General features: G+C 45.4%; 1 protein-coding gene across 1 annotated transcript in view; it reads right to left on the minus strand.

Moving 5' to 3' along the window:
• Nucleotides 1-6,392: 6,392 nt before the first annotated feature.
• The window catches only part of LOC311139891 (BAH and coiled-coil domain-containing protein 1-like), a gene marked incomplete at its 5' end in the record, with an annotated part of 43,086 nt that continues 29,555 nt past the window's right edge, over nt 6,393-19,923 (minus strand). Inside the window, 9 exons of the mRNA XM_084174888.1 lie at nt 6,393-10,142; nt 10,555-10,791; nt 11,342-12,621; nt 12,790-12,924; nt 13,441-13,557; nt 14,701-14,809; nt 17,461-17,536; nt 18,424-18,541; nt 19,014-19,155. Of these exons, the coding sequence (XP_084031014.1) occupies nt 9,927-10,142; nt 10,555-10,791; nt 11,342-12,621; nt 12,790-12,924; nt 13,441-13,557; nt 14,701-14,809; nt 17,461-17,536; nt 18,424-18,541; nt 19,014-19,155 (2,430 nt within the window). The 3' untranslated portion in view covers nt 6,393-9,926. The remainder of the gene's footprint in view (nt 10,143-10,554; nt 10,792-11,341; nt 12,622-12,789; nt 12,925-13,440; nt 13,558-14,700; nt 14,810-17,460; nt 17,537-18,423; nt 18,542-19,013; nt 19,156-19,923) is intronic.

The following is a 19,923-nucleotide window of genomic DNA, read 5'->3' on the forward strand; positions in this document are numbered from 1 at the left end:
TTTTATGACAGCCCATAACTTTTGGCCGTTGTTGGTTCCCACAGGGCCAGGGGCCACTGACACATTTTGTGCAGGTGACAACTTTGAAGGTTTGGAGGCCACGAGGGCCCATTCCTTCAAGTTTCCCCGACGCCATTTTGTAACCTGTCACCGACATAGTGACAGGGGGTACCCAAATGAGCGTGATCAAACACAGACCCTGAGAGGTGATAGAGGGCTATTAGGCAGTGGCCGGCAGGCAGATCCCCTTCGTGACTTCCAACAGCAGAGCTACACCCTTGAAGTGGCGCTGTGAGCCACCTCATAAAGAACAGCCTTATAATTTCCTATGATAGCCTCACAGCTCTGTCTAGCAGTCGTCCACTATTATTAAAGTCCCGTAGCAGAGCGAAGCTACACAGCACAGCACCCCCTGTGGGGCCACATACAGCACACACAGCCAGGAGGCAAGAGTCCTCCCTCGTCATGAGGAGCCTCCCTGGCAGACATCAGAAGCTTCATGATCTCTCACCAACATCCAACAGCTAGCCAATGTCAGTAAGGGACAGACTCTTACGGTGTGCTCCTATTCTCTCTGTGCTATTTGCTTGGCTGAAGACCATTCTCTCTAGTGTACAAAACATTAAGAACATGTTGACTCCAGTTGTGTCAAGTTGACTAGATGTCCTTTGGGTGGTGGACCATTCTTGATACACATGGTAAACTGTTGCGTGTGAAAAACCAGCGTTTCAGTTCTTGACACAAACCGGTGTGCCTGGCACCTACTACCATACCCCGTTCAAAAACACAAATCTTTTGTCTTGCCCATTCACCCTCTGAATGGCACACATACACAATCCATGTCTCAATCATCTCAAGGCTTAGAAATCCTTATTTAACCTGTCTCCACTCCTTCATCTACACTGATTTAAGTGGATTTAACACATTACATCAATAAAGGATAATAGCTTTCACCTGGATTCACCTGGTCAGTCTATGTCATGGAAAGAGCAGGTGCTCCTAATGTTTTGTACACTCAGTGTATTTATTTTATAATTCATGTATGGTTATTGTTATCTAAGAGTTATCTAATGAAATAATCTGTTAATTTGTCATGTTGCTGGTATACAGATGATTGTGTTTACCAGAGATCTAAGATATATGAGGTCCTAATCAATCCTTAATTCCCAGTATCCAGGTCCAAGGGCAAACTTCAGCTGGATAGACATAGCATCATCCATGAACAGTACCACAATTCTGTTCCCAGCCTGTTTTTGTCCTTCAGCACCTATTCTCATCCATCTTTCAGCTGGAGTGGCTGAGTCTTAACAGAGGCCTAACAGTGAACAGAGTGGATGAGGGGAGATGGCATGGAGGAGGGAGTCTGAAAAAATAAAAAAACTGAGTAATTAACACAGACTGAGAAAACACGGCATGTGTGTCTTGCAGTTGTTACTGAGTCAACCAGACCTGTGTTCAAATACTTGCCTATTTCAATATTTGTATGCGAAAATACAATGTAATGTGTATTAAGAGTATTTCATGCCAATACTTTCAAAATGTATATCCAAATACTTGTATTTTCAAAAAAGATATCTAAATACTTCCTTAAAATGTATTTAAAATTAATTGAAATACAGTAAATAGTATTTGTCAACAGAGTGCCATATCATTGCATAAGCATGTTAGCACCATATGTAGGGGTGAGACAGTAATCCCATGTAATGCTGTGGAAAGCTTGGCTAGCAAAGTCGATACAGAATCTGTACAACCCACTGGTAATGATCAACAGAGAGATGGATTAGGGGTACCATGGCTGTATCTAGGCCATGGCAGGAAAAACAAGTGTTAGATTATAGACTAACACTATAGACTACCACTACTAACACTATAGACTAACACTACTAACACAATAGACTAACACTACTAACACTATAGACTAACACTACTAACACTACTAACACTATAGACTAACACTACTAACACTATAGACTAACACTACTAACACTACTAACACTATAGACTAACACTACAAACACTACTAACACTATAGACTAACACTACTAACACTACTAACACTATAGACTAACACTACAAACACTACTAACACTATAGACTAACACTACTAACACTACTAACACTATAGACTAACACTACTAACACTATAGACTAACACTACTGACACTATAGACTAGCACTACTAACACTACTAACACTACTGACACTATAGCTATCTAGCCAGCACATAGACAGCATTGCATTGTGGGTTTTGTAGTCGACTTGAGCTAAAACAGATTTCCACAACGATTTTCACGTTGCTACCAACCATATTATAATGACAAAATGAAAAAAAAATCACAAAAAATACAGTTCTCACATATTTGTGTTATTTAACACTGTAAATTATAAGAATTAGTGGTTTTGGGTGGATTTTTTGTTACTTAAGCAAATGGTTTTAATTCCCCAAAATAAGCATATATTTGTCCACATTTATTTAAAAGAAATATACGTTTTTGTATGTTTTTCACGGTTTGAACAGTTATTTTGATCAATATCATCCATAGCAACTTGTCAGGAAAAGTTATTGTTATTCATTTACATTTCAGTCATTTAGCAGACGCTCTTATCCAGAGCGACTTACAGTTAGTGAATACATATTTTTTTTATACTGGCCCCCCGTGGGAATCGAACCCACAACCCTGGCGTTGCAAACGCCATGCTCTATCAACTGAGCTACATCCCTGCCGGCCATTCCCTCCCCTACCCTGGACGACGCTGGGCCAATTGCGCGCCGCCCAATGGGTCTCCCGGTCGCGGCCGGCTGCGACAGAGCCTGGATTTGAACCGGGATCTCTAGTGGCACAGTTAGCACTGCGATGCAGTGCCTTAGACCACTGCGCCACTCGGGAGATAAATTATTATTCATTCAAAGTGTTTTGTTTCTGTGATACTTAGTCTGAGAAATTGGCGATTGAGCTCCTCTGACATACCGGTATGGGTGATATAGGCACCACTATTATACAAAAGAGAGATTTTATTTTCATTCCTCCATATTAACACAGAAGTCATGGTAAATTGTGTTTTATGTCGGTAAATAGTTGCTTGACAAAGTCCAAAAAAAGTGTTTTGAAAATGAAGTTTTTGACCCCTTGGGGACAAAATGGACCCGTTTGTGCTATTAGGGTTGAATAACAAAATGTACTGTAGGTTACTAAGGTTTATACTCAAACCCATGTTGTCATGAAGTTACCCAAGCCTGTAATGAACTCTAAGGTCTTTGTTTTGATTGCATATCTTTGGAGCACGGAGAGGCGACTTGAGGCACCTCTCCCACCCCTTTGGTAATTACCCTCCACCTTCACCCTCCATCCGCACTGTGATTCGGCCAGCTAGCTCCTACCACCCCTGCAGTAATGACGCAGAGCGAGCCCTGGCCTGGACATGGGGCAGTGGCCATGGTTAACACACAAAGGGCTGCTCACAGTAAACAGCAGTGTTTGTGTTCACTGGGGCCACTGGTGGAGATTGTGATGACTGATGTCTCATTAACCCCCAGTCTAAGCCAGGGAGGAGGAGGTGGAGGAGGTCAGGGGGAGTGGAGGAGTTGGGGGGAGGGGAATGTGGCGCTGGACCCCCAGGCCCCTCGGAGAGAAAGGTCAGTGACCCATATTGTGCCCACCCTCCGGTAATGCCAGCGAGGTTATCTCACTTGAGTCTGGTAACGGAGATTGTCTTTGTCAAGTTGTCGAGGAAACACACATACAGTGGCTTGCGAAAGTATTCACCCCCCTTGGCATTTTTCCTACTTTGTTGCCTTACAACCTGGAATTAAAATGGATTTTTGGGGGGTTTGTATCATTTGATTTACACAACATGCCTACCACTTTGAAGATGCAAAATATTTTTTGGGGTGAAACAAACAAGAAATAAGACAACAAAAACTTGAGTGTGCATAACTATTCACCCCCCCCCAAAGTCAATACAATTTAGGCCGTCATTGTAAATAAGAATTTGTTCTTAACTGACTTGCCTAGTTAAATAAAGGTTAAATTAAAAATAAAAAAATAAAAATTGGGGTATGTCTCTATAAGCTTAGCACATCTAGCCACTGGGATTTTTGCCCATTCTTCAAGGCAAAACTGCTCCAGCTCCTTCAAGTTGGATGGGTTCCGCTGGTGTACAGCAATCTTTAAGTCATACCACAGATTCTCAATTGGATTGAGGTCTGGGCTTTGACTAGGCCATTCCAAGACATTTAAATGTTTCCCCTTAAACCACTCAAGTGTTGCTTTAGCAGTATGCTTAGGGTCATTGTCCTGCTGGAAGGTGAACCTCTGTCCCAGTCTCAATTCTCTGGAAGACTGAAACAGGTTTCCCTCAAGAATTTCCCTGTATTTAGCGCCATCCATCATTCCTTCAATTCTGACCAGTTTCCCAGTCCCTGCCGATGAAAAACATCCCCACAGCATGATGCTGCCACCACCATGCTTCACTGTGGGGATGGTGTTCTCGGGGTGATGAGAGGTGTTGGGTTTGCGCCAGACATAGCGTTTTCCTTGATGGCCAAAAAGCTCAATTTTAGTCTAATCTGTGGAGCTTTGCAGCTCCTTCAGGGTTATCTTTGGTCTCTTTGTTGCCTCTCTGATTAATGCCCTCCTTGCCTGGTCCGTGAGTTTTGGTGGGCGGCCCTCTCTTGGCAGGTTTGTTGTGGTGCCATATTCTTTACATTTTTTAATAATGGATTTAATGGTGCTCCGTGGGATGTTCAAAGTTTTTGATATTTTTTTATAACCCAACCCTGATCTGTACTCCACAACTTTGTCCCTGACCTGTTTGGAGAGCTCCTTGGTCTTCTTGGTGCTGCTTGCTTGGTGGTGCCCCTTGCTTAGTGGTGTTGCAGACTCTGGGGCCTTTCAGAACAGGTGTATATATACTGAGATCATGTGACAGATCATGTGACACTTACGATTGCACACAGGTGGGCTTTATTTAACTAATGATGTGACTTCTGAAGGTAATTGGTTGCACCAGATCTTATTTAGGGGCTTCATAGCAAAGGGGGTGAATACATATGCACGCACCACTTTTCCGTTATTTATTTTTTTAGAATTTTTTGAAACAAGTTATTTTTTTTATTTCACTTCACCAATTTGGACTATTTTGTGTATAATATGCCATTTAGCAGACGCTTTTATCCAAAGCGACTTACAGTCATGTGTGCATACATTTTTATGTATGGGTGGTCCCGGGGATCGAACCCACTACCCTGGCGTTACAAGCGCCATGCTCTACCAATTGAGCTACAGAGGACCACCCATAATATGTATGTATTTATATTTATATATGTATGTAATGTGTATGTCCATTACATGAAATCCAAATAAACATCCATTTAAATTACAGGTTGTAACGCAAAAAAATTGGAAAAACGCCAAATGGGATGAATACTTTTGCAAGGCACTGTATGTGCAGATATGGTAGACCTATGTATGGCTGGTGGGATGTGGGAGACACCTTAGCTTGGACCTTGAGGCAGTGCTGAGAGAAGAACAGAGGGAACACACTAACTGGCTGAGTACTGAACAGTTTTAACTCAATTGTTAGTTCTGTATGTGCAAATCCACGGGTCTTCAGTGTGGTGATAACTGACTGAGAAAGAGGAATCTTACACAGACACTCCTCCAGGGTTGGGGTTAATTCCACAAATTCGATTCTAATTCAATTCTCTCTCCCTGTAAATTCCATTTAATTCAATTCAAATTCCAGGTCAGTTTGGAATTCAGAGAAAATTCAATTCCTCTCAATTCCAATGTTAGGTAAATTTCAATAATTAAATTCCTAATTCAATATTATCCCCAACAATTCCACAAATTCCCATTCCAATTAAATTCCCTCAGGGTTTCAGGCTGATCATGTCACGGTTCAGGCAGCCTAGATACAGTATACTGGAATTATAGAGGTACAAGTTGAAATGATTTAAAACAAAAAGTCCAAACCGTCTAATTCCAATTCAATTCCAATTCCAAAACTTGAACATTGTTTAAATTCAAATTGTATTCAATATAAATTCTCCACTTCATGAGTGAATTCAAGAATTGAATTGGAATTTCAAATTAAATTGGGATTGAGCCAAACCTTGCACTCATCACACTGTGAGTACACTACTCACTGCATCCATGCTTGTCATGGAACGTGGTGCAAGGCACTCCAGATTCCACAACCCTTCTCATTGGTCGAAACAGAGCAGTCTCACCAGCACCAACGATCAAGATCTTTTTGGCCAATGAAGGACAGCACAAGCGGCTAATTCATATTGTTTTCAAATAATTAATCAAGACAAATTGTTAATTATCATCCAGACATAGGTGCCGGACATAGGTGTATAAATTAGCAATACAAATAATACGTCGTTTTAAGATGTGATATTTATTCATAAGCCAGATAAAAAAATCTTGATACTAAAACAGTTTTTACAGGTTTATATTATTAAAGTATATTTTTGTAAAACATTTACCCCCAAACTTGCTATACACATCTACATGTCTTTACAACATTGACACACGCAGGAGATAATTCAATTTAACAATATTAAAATAAGAATCATAATAAACATAATACGTCAAAATTATGTTAATATTTACCAAGCAACTCTATGGGAGACTGTATACCTTTCACACCTTATATTTTCGTTCCCTTATAACCAAAAGTCAGTTGAAAAGAAAGATGCTCCTGCGTCCTGATTTCATTTGGCCCATGAGCCTTTGCAATATTTTGCCCAATCACTGAACTTCAATGCAACTTCTCTGAGCCATCTTAGTATAGCACCTGGCCTCCAAACAAAATGCTAAGGCTGTCTTTCTCGCTAGACAAGTGAAGACACGTGAGTTCCAAACCTACATTCTAATATCATCATATCCAGTGGCCTCTAACAGGCATGCAGTATCTTGCACGCAAGTACACGCACACATACATACGCATGCACACACACACACACACAAACATCCCGGCCACACAAACACACATCCCGGCCTTAGACCGTTAAAAATTTTTGTTGCTTGAAACAAATGGGAGGTCAATCTTTCAGGAAGTTAGGGTCACAGACACTGAGGGACCCTGAGATGGAGCTACAGGGGTGCAGAGTCATAGGTGGCGTTCCTGCCTGACTACATTGCAGACGCCTGCCAGATCTCAACACTTGGGTAGGTGTTTAACATATCAGCTAACCACATCATATGACATAGCAATCTGATGTCCGACTGTGCAGTCGATGATGTGGCGCAGAACTATTGGTTGATGCAACGTTTGCAATGTAGTCAGTCGCGCCACCACAGACAGAGAGCAGGAGGGTCCAAACGTCAAGTTATTCAGAGAGGGTTGTGGATGAGAATAATCCAGTGTTCCTTTATTCCTTTTCACTATGCAGCCTCTACAATACCTAACTGTTATTAAGAAATCCAAATGCGACATCACATGGAGAAACAACGTCACGTTGTCATAGAGAGCTCTTGGCTTGGCGAGCAAACAGCAACATCGACAATAAATAAAGATTGATGATGAGCAAATAAAAACTGTAAGAACTTGAAAATACAGTCAGGATTGCATATCAAAACGACAGAGACTGAGACAAAATGTATTTGGCACAAAATAAAATAAAACATTTAAAAGCAACATTTTGATTAAGTGAGCCTTTTAAACGATATCCATTGCTATGTTAATTTGATTGTCCTTCACCGTTAACATTGAGTGCATGTGTGTTCCTAATTAAGAGACGTCTATTAATTAATCAATAAACCCAACTGACGAATCTCCAACAAATTGTCAATACTCAAACTTTTTGACAGTACCTTGACCTTGGTATGACCTTATCAGCCACCTGTTTCAGGTGACCGAAGACTTTTGGCCACAGGGATTTTGGACCTCACAGAGCTACAGGTACATGTGCAAGAAAACCCATTGTCACAAAGCAAAGGGGGATGTCTTGTATTCTCAGAGTGAGAAACAGTTTGATTATCAAGTTCCCAGTGATCTCTGAATAATACAGCTGCTTGATGTTCTTCAGTAAGTAATACTTCAATAGTACTTCATGAAGATCTTACAGAGTAGAAGCTTTGGTTTTTACGGGTCCAACTGTGTACTTGAAGTATAGTACTTCTAAACACCTGCATATGCAGACCAACTCATTTTGAATTGAATAATTTGGAGCGCATGCCACAATGGCATAGTTAAAGTGATGCCAGGGCAATATTAGAATGTATTTCAATACCAATAAAAATAAATATATGTAAATATATGTATTTCACACTTGTTAATAGTATTCTTTTGTAACCCGTGAATGCAGTCCATGTGGATCTGCTATGTGGCGAGGAAAAACTGAAAGGTACATAAATAAAGATGGTTATAAAACAAAATAACAAATGTGGAAAGTAACACATTTAAGGACACATTTACACTTCAACAGGATGGCTCCTCTCTCTGAGAGAGTGAGACCTCTCCTGTCATATCCTTCTCTCATTTCTGTGCTCTCTCTCTCTCTCTGTCTCTCTCTCTCCTCCCTCTCTCTCTCTCTCTGTCTGTCTCTGTCTGTCTCTGCCTGTCTGCCTGTCTGCCTGCCTGTCTCTCTGTCTGTCTGCCTGTCTGGCTCTCTGTCTGTCTGCCTGTCTGGCTCTCTGTCTGTCTGCCTGTCTGGCTCTCTCTCTGTCTGTCTGCCTGTCTGCCTGCTGCCTGTCTGCCTGCTGTCTGTCTGTCTGTCTGTCTGTCTGTCTGTCTGTCTGTCTGTCTGTCTGTCTGTCTGTCTGTCTGTCTGTCTGTCTGTCTGTCTGTCTGTCTGTCTGTCTGTCTGTCTGTCTGTCTGCCTGCCTGCCTGCCTGCCTGCCTGCCTGCCTGCCTGCCTGTCTGTCTGTCTGCCTGTCTGTCTGTCTGTCTGTCTGTCTGTCTGTCTGTCTGTCTGTCTGTCTCTCTCTCTCAGCAGGGCATGTGTAGTGCATCTTCAGCTCATCGTCCCAAAGAAAAACACAAAGAGCCATATTCACCCCTCATAGAAAAATAAATCAATAAAAAAACATGGAAAGATACCTTTCATATATACTTCTATATAAAATAGTTGTTATATACATATAGACAACAACAACAACAAAAATAACAAATAATTGACCTATACAATATACACCTGATCCATAAGAGAGACAAGAGGTACTGAAGTGTATGGCTTGATTGGAAAGATCATTCCAAATATTTACATCTTTATCATCGATATCTTATACATATTTTAACATCCCTGGAATCACGAAGACGAACTATGGAGACTACATCCCATACCTCACTCGCTCCACTGGCCTAGTCCGGAGGGACCTTATGGTGCCTTGAGCTGTCCAATCCAAACCTACGTTCAGCTCTAATTTGGTGACCTATTATGGGTGAGTGGTGTAAAGATCAGGCGTGAAACTGTCCCTCAAACATGCCATCCTCAGTCTAAACTAAAGAGATGTTAAGTTAGACCGGTGGAAAGTCAGTCGGATGTCATTGAACTCTTGGGTCCTGGTTGTTCAGGTCCAGGACCCAGATCTTTGTCTTAAGTTACCCAGTGAGGGTGGGAGCAGAACGGGGTTCACTGCTGTGAATGGCTACCCCCTCCCCTTCTTCTAACTAGACCCTAGTCTAGCAGCCATGTATGTTGAGATATCCAGTGTAGACAGGGGACAGCCCTGCCTTGGCCCTGACGTCCCCCAGTAGTCAGCACTGACTGAGTAAGGCCAGGGGTCCTTCAGGCAAAGCCACAGGCACCTTGACCTTCACTTCCTCCAGGACTGACCCATCTGGGAACCCTCCTATGGACTGAGTCAGGCCATGGGCACCTCCAGGCAAAGCCGTGTGGACCTTCCACCTTCATTTCCCATCAGACCCATCAGATGGGTGGTTCAGTAGTATCCTCAGGACAAGATGTCCTCAGCTCAGCAGACGATGGACACCCCCTCAGCAGTGAGCAGTTGACCGCTGGTGGGGTCGTAGGTGCCAGCCAGATAGTACAGGCCCTGGATGGTCACGCTGCTGCTGGGTCTCTGGCCGCGGGTCATGCGCTCATACTCCTCGCGGCCCACCACCTGGCACTTGTGGGAGATTGTCTGGACATCATTCTCGTCCTCGTGGCACGACTGATACAGAGCGTGCTAGGAGACAGAGAGAGAGAGAGCGAGAGAGAGAGAGAGAGAGAGAGAGAGAGAGAGAGAGAGAGAGAGAGAGAACAGCAAGTATTTTGAATCGACTTCAACTCTGAAACCATAATATGCTGAGATACCAAAAGTCTATGAAAGTTTGCTACCACCTGTAATGTGACACTATGGTCGCATTTCAAACAGATAAACAACCTGTGCACTACGATTGGTATAATAACATATTTTTTATCGCTTGAGCAACATCAAGGCACATTCCCAACTAAAATTCCCAAAATTCACAGGTTCCCAAAATTTCCAAAATGCACAGGTTTTCCAGAAATCCCGGTTGAAGGATGCCCAGTTCCTAAAACCAGGATTTTGCAACCCAAATGGCAATAGAGTGGTCTAAACCTGAATGTGGATGTACCTTGCCGTCGCGGTGCCTCTTGCCCAGCTTGGTCTCCTCTGGGTGGTAGAACCACTTGACCTTCACCACCATGCTGGAGCTCCACGATTCCCAGAAGTTCTCGATGCGGCCCACATAGGGCAGGTGGGGCCGGCCGGCAGAGAGGAACACGGCACAGTCGCCCACTCGCACTGTGTCCCTTCCCCGTACGATGGCCTTGTAGAACAGCTTCCTGGACTTCCCCTTCAGCCCCCGCCTCTGTGAAGATGCAGGTACACTCAGTACACACAGTCATGTCTAGGAACTAGGGCCTGGGATTCAATCCAACTCAGATAAACATCCTGTTCAATACGATCAACTTTTAAAAGCAATTTCCCTGATGTTTTGCAGAGATCACGTTTTCTGTAAACGATGTGGCTGTCAGCTCAAGTAGTCAGCTCAAGGAGAAATCACCTTTATAAATCAATCTCAGTGGACAGGTTGATTATTTGTGTTGGATTTAATACCAGTCTAGGTGTGCTTAAAGTCGCCTTAAGTAGTTTGTATCTCTGGTCAATTGTGCAGCTCTAACGCTCATGTACCTCTGCTATGGAGGATTGGGGGAGGGCCAGGGTTAGGGTTAGGGTCTCATGTACCTCTGCTATGGAGGATTGGGGGAGGGTTAGGGTTAGGGTTTCGGTTTCATGTACCTATGATATGGAGGAATTGGGGAAGGATTGGGGCAGTAATAGATTGGCATACATTTAATGACCACATAATAGTTTTTGGTGTGAACACCGTATCTTAAAAAATTATCAACTCGTCTCACCTGAGTGGGGTTCCCCGACCACCTCCACATCTGTCTCCCCGGTAGGAACGTGTTCATCTTGGGTCTTGGGCCTGCATCATCGGGGATAATCTTCTGCCTCTTCACTAGGTCTCTGGGGGGTTTGGAGGGGGACGAGCTGCCGCACTCCTTCCTCTTGAGAAGCTTGTTGTTGGCACTGTGGTCATTGGCGGCCTCTCCTCCTCCTCCCTTGGTGTTGGATACAGCCACGGCCTTGGCCACGAAGGACTGTTGGCCCTGGTGGGGTCCAGCTGCAGCTGGGGGCTCGGGGGGCTGCAACAGGCCGTGGTGGGAGGACAGGCAGCTCTGTAGCAGCAGCGTGGAGCTCTCCTCATCCTCCGAGCTGTAGGACGAGTCATTATCTGAGGAGCACAGGCTGGAACTGGACATGGAGCCCGAGCTGGATGAACTTGAGGAACCAGAGGAAGAGGACGAGACGGAGAGACGCGAGAGGAAGCTTCCCGCTGTCCTCAGGCCTCCAGAGGCTGCTGTGGCCAGCGCAGCCGCCCTTCTCCTCCTCCTCTCCTCCTGTTCCTCCTCCTCTTCGTCGTCCAGGTCCGAGTAGGAGCTGTGGCAGTCCCGGTGGCAGCTGAGACCCAGCTCGCCGACACCGTACTCCCCCATAGCCAGGGAGGGAGAAGCCTTCCTCTGTGAAGGAGGGGCACCCTTTAGGAGGAGCTCAGCCCTCGAGGCAGAACCTCCCTTCCTGTTGTCCTTGACCAGCAGGACTGGGTGGGAGTAGGCCTCAGGCCTGGGGAGGCCGCCTACGCCTTTGGCCCCGAACCCAGAGCCGCCGCCCAGCAGCAGCAGGGCCTTGCTGTTCTTCGTCTTAGGTGAAGTCACCCCCTCGTGATCCAGTTTGACCAGGAACTCCTGACCGCTCTTCCTGCTGCTCCGCGGCACCTCGCCGGGCCTCCGTCTCTGGACATAATGCCCGGTCCTGGAACCCAGGGACATGCCGGTGGGCTGGGTGCTACAGAAGGAGGAGTAGCCGTTAGCGATGCTGCTGAAGGAGTCAACCTCGAAGGAGCTGCTGCTGAACAGGCCCTTGGCCGGGGCAGATACAGGGGCCGGGGGCAGGGGGAACAGGTGGGCCTCCCTCGTCCCCCTCAGGGCCTTCCTGGGAGTCCTGTTGAGCTGGAACAGATTTTCAGAGGCCCTCTTCCTGGGGACGGCCACAGCCGGCCAGCTGAGCAGAGGGGCTGCGTTCTTATTGGTGCTGTCTGACAGGTTCTTCTTCTTCCCTGAACCTTTGGGTCTCCCTGGAATTCAAACCAATTGAATGTCTGGTAAGTCACCAATCAGTACACACTACATCTACCTTTACTAGATCAAGAGGTTTCAAGAAATGAATGACACACCCTTTTTTTGCGTCCCATCAGGCTAAATCTACTGGATATAAAGCATCTATGTAGATGATCTTGTCTGACCTGGTCGTCTCCTGACAGGCTCTGTGTTGGCCTGTCTCTCAGAGGGTCTCTCATTTATGGGGGCTTTCTCCAGACTGAAGCTCCTCCGAGCCGCCCGGCTGCTAGACACCAGGTGGGCAGGGGACGACTCCGCACCTACAGAGGGACAGGAAGTGGAGATGGGGGTTAATACATCTCTAACATACACTTGCATAATCATTGTCATAAGTAATACGTATAAGTAAGTAGTCTTGCACAAGCCTTGGCTAGTGCGAGCCGGAACAGCTGATAGGAGCAGGAGCCTACCTCCTGTTTCTGTAGTGTGAGGCAGCTAGTACACCTCCTGGACAGGACGTTAGTCTATCACAGGGCATTACCCCCAATCTATCTCCTTAATGCATTGGGTCCCATTTTTTCGGTCTTTGGTATGACTCGGCTAGGGATCGAACTCCCAACCTTCCAATTTCAGGCCACTGAGTTGGTCAATAAAGTAAAAGTAATGTTTAAAAAGCAGCAAGATATTGTCCATGATTCCCAATGTGTCCATAATTCATAATGTGATTGGAAGGTCTTATAAGGTCTCATAATAATTGTAATTAGAAGGTCTAGTATATTCAGTAACCCTGTAAGCATACAAGGTGGACGACAGAGCGATACAAAAGAGACACTCACAGTGGATCTGGTATCCCGGGGGGAGGAGGCGGATGTTTGGGAGGGAGATCCTCCCCCTGTCTCCATCATCGAACTCCACCATCACACCTCCCTGCTTCCCCTCCTCCCCTGAACCACCTGCAAGAGCAGAAAGTATAGACACATTTAAACCACAGGCATTGTTAGTGTAACGCCTACTCCCGCTCTCCCGCTCCGGCGCTCGACGTCGCCGGTCTACTAACCACCGGCCCTGGCAACCCACATTACGCACACCTGGCAACCATCATTACGCACACCTGCTCCCCATCGTTATGCACACCTGGACTTCTCCATTACCTTGATTACTTCCCCTTTATTTAGCCCTCAGTAGCCTCAGTCCTCAGGCAGTATTGGTTTTGTTTTCATGTCTAGTACGCGACTCCTGTTTTGTATATCTTCATGTTCCTTGTTATTAAACTCACCAACTGCACTTGCTTCCTGACTTCCTGCGTCTTCGTTACAGTTAGCTAAATAGTCAAAGTTAATAAATTGCTAAAATGAATAAAATGCTAAAAATGAATAAAATGCTAAAATGACTAAAATGCAACAATGACATCAACCACCCGAGCCACAGCCTGTTTATCCCGCTATCATCCAGAAGGTAAGGTCAGTACAGGTGCATCAAAGCTGGGACCGAGAGACTGAAAAACAGCTTCTATCTCAAGGCCATCTGACTGTAAAATAGCCATCACTAGCCGGCTTCCACCCGGTTATGCAACCCTTCACCTTAAAGGCTGCTGCCCTATATACACATGGAATCACTGGCCACTTTAATAATGGAACACTAGTCACTTTAATAATGTTTACATACTGCTTTACTCATCTCATATGTATATACTGTATTCTATTCTACTGTATTTTAGTCAATGCCACTCCGACATTGCTCAATGTAATATTTATATATTCCTTAATTCCATTATTTTACTTTTAGATTTGTGTGTATTGTTGTGTATTGTTAGATACTACTGCACTGTTGGAGCTAGGAACACAAGCATTTCACTACACCCGCAATAACATCGGCTAAATATGTGCATGTGACCAATAAAATTGTATTTTATTTGACAAAAATGCTGAAATGAGTAAAATGCTAAAATGAATAAAATGCTAACAAACGTCTAAATTGCTAATGCAATTTTTTAATGAAATGCACATAGGAATGAAATGATAATGCAAAAAACACAAATGGATGAACGTGGACACCATGGATGAAAGTGAGGCCAGTTTGTAGTTGTTATCTCTCACCTCTCCGTATGTTGCCTGGGTATAGGCAACGAGAGCGTTCGCTCCAGTAGGCACACACCCTCGTCCCCTCAGCGAGCACCGACTCTGTCTCTGGAAGCACATCCAGGACCTGAAAGTCAAACAGACACTGAGTCACCAAGATTCATTACAGACAGACAGCAAAGACACACACACACGCACACGCACACGCACACACACACACACACACAAACACACACACAAACACACACACACACACACACACGGCTGGTCACTGTGCCACACCGCCAAGCAGCATTATCTCATGCCAATGAGCCAGTCACAGCTGAAAGGAGCGGAAGCTGTGATGCAGTAAATCCTGACTTGCTGAAGTAATACTAAGGAGGAGATGAATGGGGGGACTGTGATTGCAGGTTGCCAGATTCTCCTCCCTGACAATGCAGCCAGGGCCCAGCATCCGCCACTCAGTGGAGCCCCTTTCAGGATGTTTTAATTTACAGTTGCCATGGAGAGGGGTCCTTTGACTGATGATGTGTGGGGTATAGGCAGGCGTGTGTATGTGTGTTTTTTGGTTGTGTTTTTGTGTGACTGTGTGTTTGTGTGTTCACGGTTGTGTGTTTCTGAGCACACACGCACGTGCATGCATATGTGTGTGTGAGTGGGACCTCAGGCTCTGCTCAGGGGAATATGGGGTCTTGGTGTAAGAGTTATACATGAATGGCTGTTGGAACAATTGAAAGACAAGAAAGTGGAAGTATGGTGTAATTATGAACAGCTGCTATCTGACGGCCGTTTACACAGCGGACACGCACACACACGTTACACGGCGGAAGGCACACACACGTTACAAAGTGGACGGCACAGCTGCCAAGAGTAGAGCACTGATGGACTGACTATGCAACTGGGCTGAGGGGAGGGGAATCCCCCCCCCCCACCCCCAAAACCAGTTGAGAAATGTTTATGTGTCAGAGAGAGGAGAAGGTTTGTTAGAATTTTGACTAAAGGATACTTGTGTGTTTGAGAGAGAGAGAGAGAGAGAGAGAGAGAGAGAGAGAGAGAGAGAGAGAGAGAGAGAGAGAGAGAGAGAGAGAGAGAGAGAGAGAGAGAGAGAGAGAGAGAGAGAGAGAGAGAGAGAGAGAGAGGATCCTCCTAGTTACTAAAGTATGGAAAGGAGAAGTGATGCAAAAAAACATTGAGGAACCACCAGGTTGTCCTCTACACACTCCTCTCTTTCTCCTCTCCTCTTCTGGGTGGAGGAAGGTGTGCGTGTGTGTGGTGTGTGTGTGTGTGTGTGTGTGTGTGTCTGACGTCTCTGTTATGAGATGACCCAGCTGCCACTGAGCCGTAGCACCAGGATGTCATCAGAATGTGGGGCAAAAGTCACCGGTTCGGTTTACAATAAACACCAGCAGAGCTTTCCTTCCAGGAGAAAACACACACACACACACACACACACACACACACACACACACACACACACACACAGGAAAGAGGAAGCTAGCTTGAACAGGTTACACAGCGAAACGCAAATGAACGCCCGCCAAGAATGCCCTGCGGTTTACAGTGTATAATTAGGCTCCATTTCACTGATGGCTTAGATAAACTGTAATGTTAGCTTAGCATGGAGCACCACCAGAAACTACAGAGGGCAAACACACACACTCTGGTACTCAAACCCAGGTGCTAATAAGAAAATCTAACTGAGGGTTGAGATTCTGGTATATATTTCCTCTGAGCAGGCTACTATCCTATCCTGCTCATCATTTGCAGGGTCGTGTTCATTCGGGATTTGTTTTTAAGCGCTTCAAAATTTGGAAGAGAGCGTTTCCTTCTTGGACACGTCCAGGTAATCCCTCCCTGTTTCAGTGTGGTTTCTTCCGTTTGGTGCCTAATGAACATGACCCTGAACTGTCCTTTATATGTTCTGCTACATCTACAGGTAACTGACAAAATAAAGGAAACACCAACATAAAGTGTCTTAATAGGGCGTTGGGCCACCACGAGCTGCCAGAACAGCTTCAATGCACCTTAGCATAGATTCTACATGTGTTTGGAACTCTATTGGAGGGATCCGACACCATTCTTCCACAAGAAAATCCATAATTGGGTGGGAAACGCTGTCTCAGGCACCGCTCCAGAATCTCCCATAAATGTTCAGTTGGGTTGAGATCTGGTGACTGAGACACGCACACACACACACACCCGTTAAACCCCCTCTGCTCCTTTGAGACCCCTCTTTCAAAGTCACTGAGATCTCTTCTTCTAGCCATGGTAGCCAAAATAATGGGCAACTGGTCATTTTTATACATGACCCTAAGCATGATGGGATGTTAATTGCTTCATTAACTCAGGAACCACCACTGTTTCCTTTATTTTGGCAGTTACAGTTTGTCTACAGTATAAGCCTGTGTCTCCATCAGTATGGGTAGCCTGTGCTACCAGGAGGGGAAGTCTGCATCGTTTCCCATTAAGACACAAAACATGTATGGAGCAGGTGCTAGAGGGATTATCCCTACACAGTGACTTTAACGTACACACACACAGGCACAGAAACTCAAAGAGGGTAGAGGACAGTAGAGGACAGTAGAGGAGAGGAGAGAAGAGGGAGAGGAGAGGAGAGGAGAGGAGAGGAGAGGAGAGGAGAGGAGAGGAGAGGAGAGGAGAGGAATGGGAGGGGGTTGAGGAGGATCCAGAGAGGGTTAGTCCAGCGGGGCCACAGCCCAGAGGTCTAGGGGTGGGGGAAGCTATTGTTTTCTAAGAGGGGGTAGGAACTGAACTCACCGCTTCCTGCAGCAGTTGCTCCAGGGAGTAGATTCTGGGGCGGTTTCCTCTCTCCCCGTCAATAACAATGCTGTAGCTGGAGAGAGAAAGAGGAGAGAGAGAGAGAGAGAGAGAGAGAGAGAGAGAGGAGAGAGAGAGAGAGAGAGAGAGAGAGAGAGAGAGAGAGAGAGAGAGAGAGAGAGAGAGAGAGAGAGAGAGAGAGAGAGAGAGAGAGAGAGAGAGAGAGAGAGAGAGAGAGAGAGAGAGAGAGAGAGAGAGAGAGAGAGAGAGAGAGAGAGAGAGAGAGAGAGAGAGAGGAGAGAGAGAGAGAGAGAGAGAGAGAGGAGAAAGCTATTTTCAGATGTGTGGGTATTATGCCTGCCTGGCTTCACGTGTCACTCTCCCACTCGAGCAGCATTATCAAACACTCTTCTGCTCAGAGTGAGCTGTGTGTGAGAAGACATGGAGTTATGTAACAGAGAGAGGGGGGGGTGGGTTATAGGGAGGGGGAGATAGAGAGAGAGTGAGGAGGAGGAGGAGAGAAAGGGGGTTAGAGAGAGAGAGTTCAGGAGGAGAGAGAGGGAGGGGGGGTGTTAGAGGGAGAGGGAGATAGAGAGCGAAGTGAGGAGGTGGAGGAGAGAAAGGGGGTTAGAGAGAGAGAGTGAGGAGGAGGAGGAGGAGAGAGAGGGAGAAAGAATGAGAGAGTAAGGAAGAGAGAGCGCTCTGCAGGGGGTGTGTGGATTCACTGTAGAGAAGACCAACCATCGCTCCCAGCCACTGAGGAGTATTGGTTGATACTGTATATACTGTATATATGTGTGTGTGTGTGTGTGTGTGTGTGTGTGTGTGTGTGTGTGTGTGTGTGTGTGTGTGTGTGTGTGTGTGTGTGTGTGCGTGTGCGTGTGTATGCACTCACTACTGTAAGTTGCTCTGGATAAGAGTGTCTGCTAAATGACTCAAATGTCCATGTAAATGTATGCTCACATGTCTGGCAGCTCCAGTGTGTGGACCCGGGCTGCGTAGAGAAGTTCGTCCTCCTTGGAGATGAGCACCCTGAGTCCATCTGTCAGCAGCTGTTTGGTCAGGACACAGCTGGGGGCTGCTGGGTGAGTCGTACACACAGATACACACACAGTCATTTTATGAAAGACAGCACACATCAACAGTGTGTATGGAAGTGCATCTATGTTCCCTCCTATCGTGTGTGTGTGTTTATGTGTGTGTGTGTGTGTGTGTGTGCGTGTGTGTGTGTGGGTGTGTGTTCAACTATCCTTGTGGATACCACAAGTCCTCACAAGGATAGTAAAACAAGGAAAATTCAGACAAGTGGGGACATTTTGCCTGTCCCCACGAGGAAAAATGCTATTTCAGGCTTAGGGGTTAGGTTAGGGTCAAATTAGGGTTAGGGTTAGAATTAAGGTTAGGGTTTGGGTTTACGGTTAGGTTTAGTGTTAGGAGTTAGGGTTAGGTATAGTTTTAGGGTTAGGGTTAGAGGTTTTGGATGGGAATCAATTATTTGGTCCCCACAAGGATAGCAATACACAACTGTGTGTGTGACAGTGTTCCCTCCTCACCTAGTGGGCTCCTGGGGTTGTGAGGGTATGACGGGTTACTGTCCTCATCCCCCTCGGAGAAGCTACTATCATCCTCGTCCATCTGAAAGCCCTCGTCCGCCGCCATGCTCTCTAGTAGCCGGCTCACCGCACGGCCCTTGGGCTGGAGAGAGAGAGAGAGAGAGAGAGAAATGAGGTGGAAACTGAGCTGCACTTCCTAACCTCCTGCCAAATGTATGACCATATTAGAGACACATATTTCCCTCAGATTACACAGACCCACAAAGAATTCGAAAACAAATCAAATGTTGATAAACTCCATTTCTATTGGGTAAAATACCACAGTGTGCAATCACAGCAGCAAGATTTGTGACCTGTTGCAACAAGAAAAGGGCACCAGTGAAGAACAAACACCATTGTAAATACAACCTATATTTATGTTCATTTATTTTCCCTTTTGTACTTTAACTATTTCCACATCGTTACAACACTGTATATAGACATAATATGACATTTGAAATGTCTCCATTATTTTGGAACTTGTGTCAGTGTAATATTTATTGTTCACTTTTTATTGTTTATTTCACTTTTGTTTATCCATTTCACTTGCTTTGGCAATGTACACATATGTTTCCCATGCCAATAAAGCCCCTTAAATTGAATTGAGCGAGAGAGAGAGAGAGAGAGAGAGAGAGAGAGAGAGAGGAGAGAGAGAGAGAGAGAGAGAGAGAGAGAGAGAGAGAGAGAGAGAGAGAGAGAGAGAGAGAGAGAGAGAGAGAGAGGAGAGAGAGAGAGAGAGAGAGAGAGAGATAGATAGTTAGTTAGTTAGCATGCAACTAAGAGATTGACACTAAACAGTGCATGTATATGTCCCCTGGAGGTAGCCATTTTCCCTGACATAGTTTCACTCTTCCACATAAGAAGGTGTGAT

This window comes from Coregonus lavaretus, assembly GCF_964263955.1.
Source record: "Coregonus lavaretus genome assembly, chromosome: 2".
In the NCBI taxonomy this organism is placed as follows: domain Eukaryota; kingdom Metazoa; phylum Chordata; class Actinopteri; order Salmoniformes; family Salmonidae; genus Coregonus; species Coregonus lavaretus.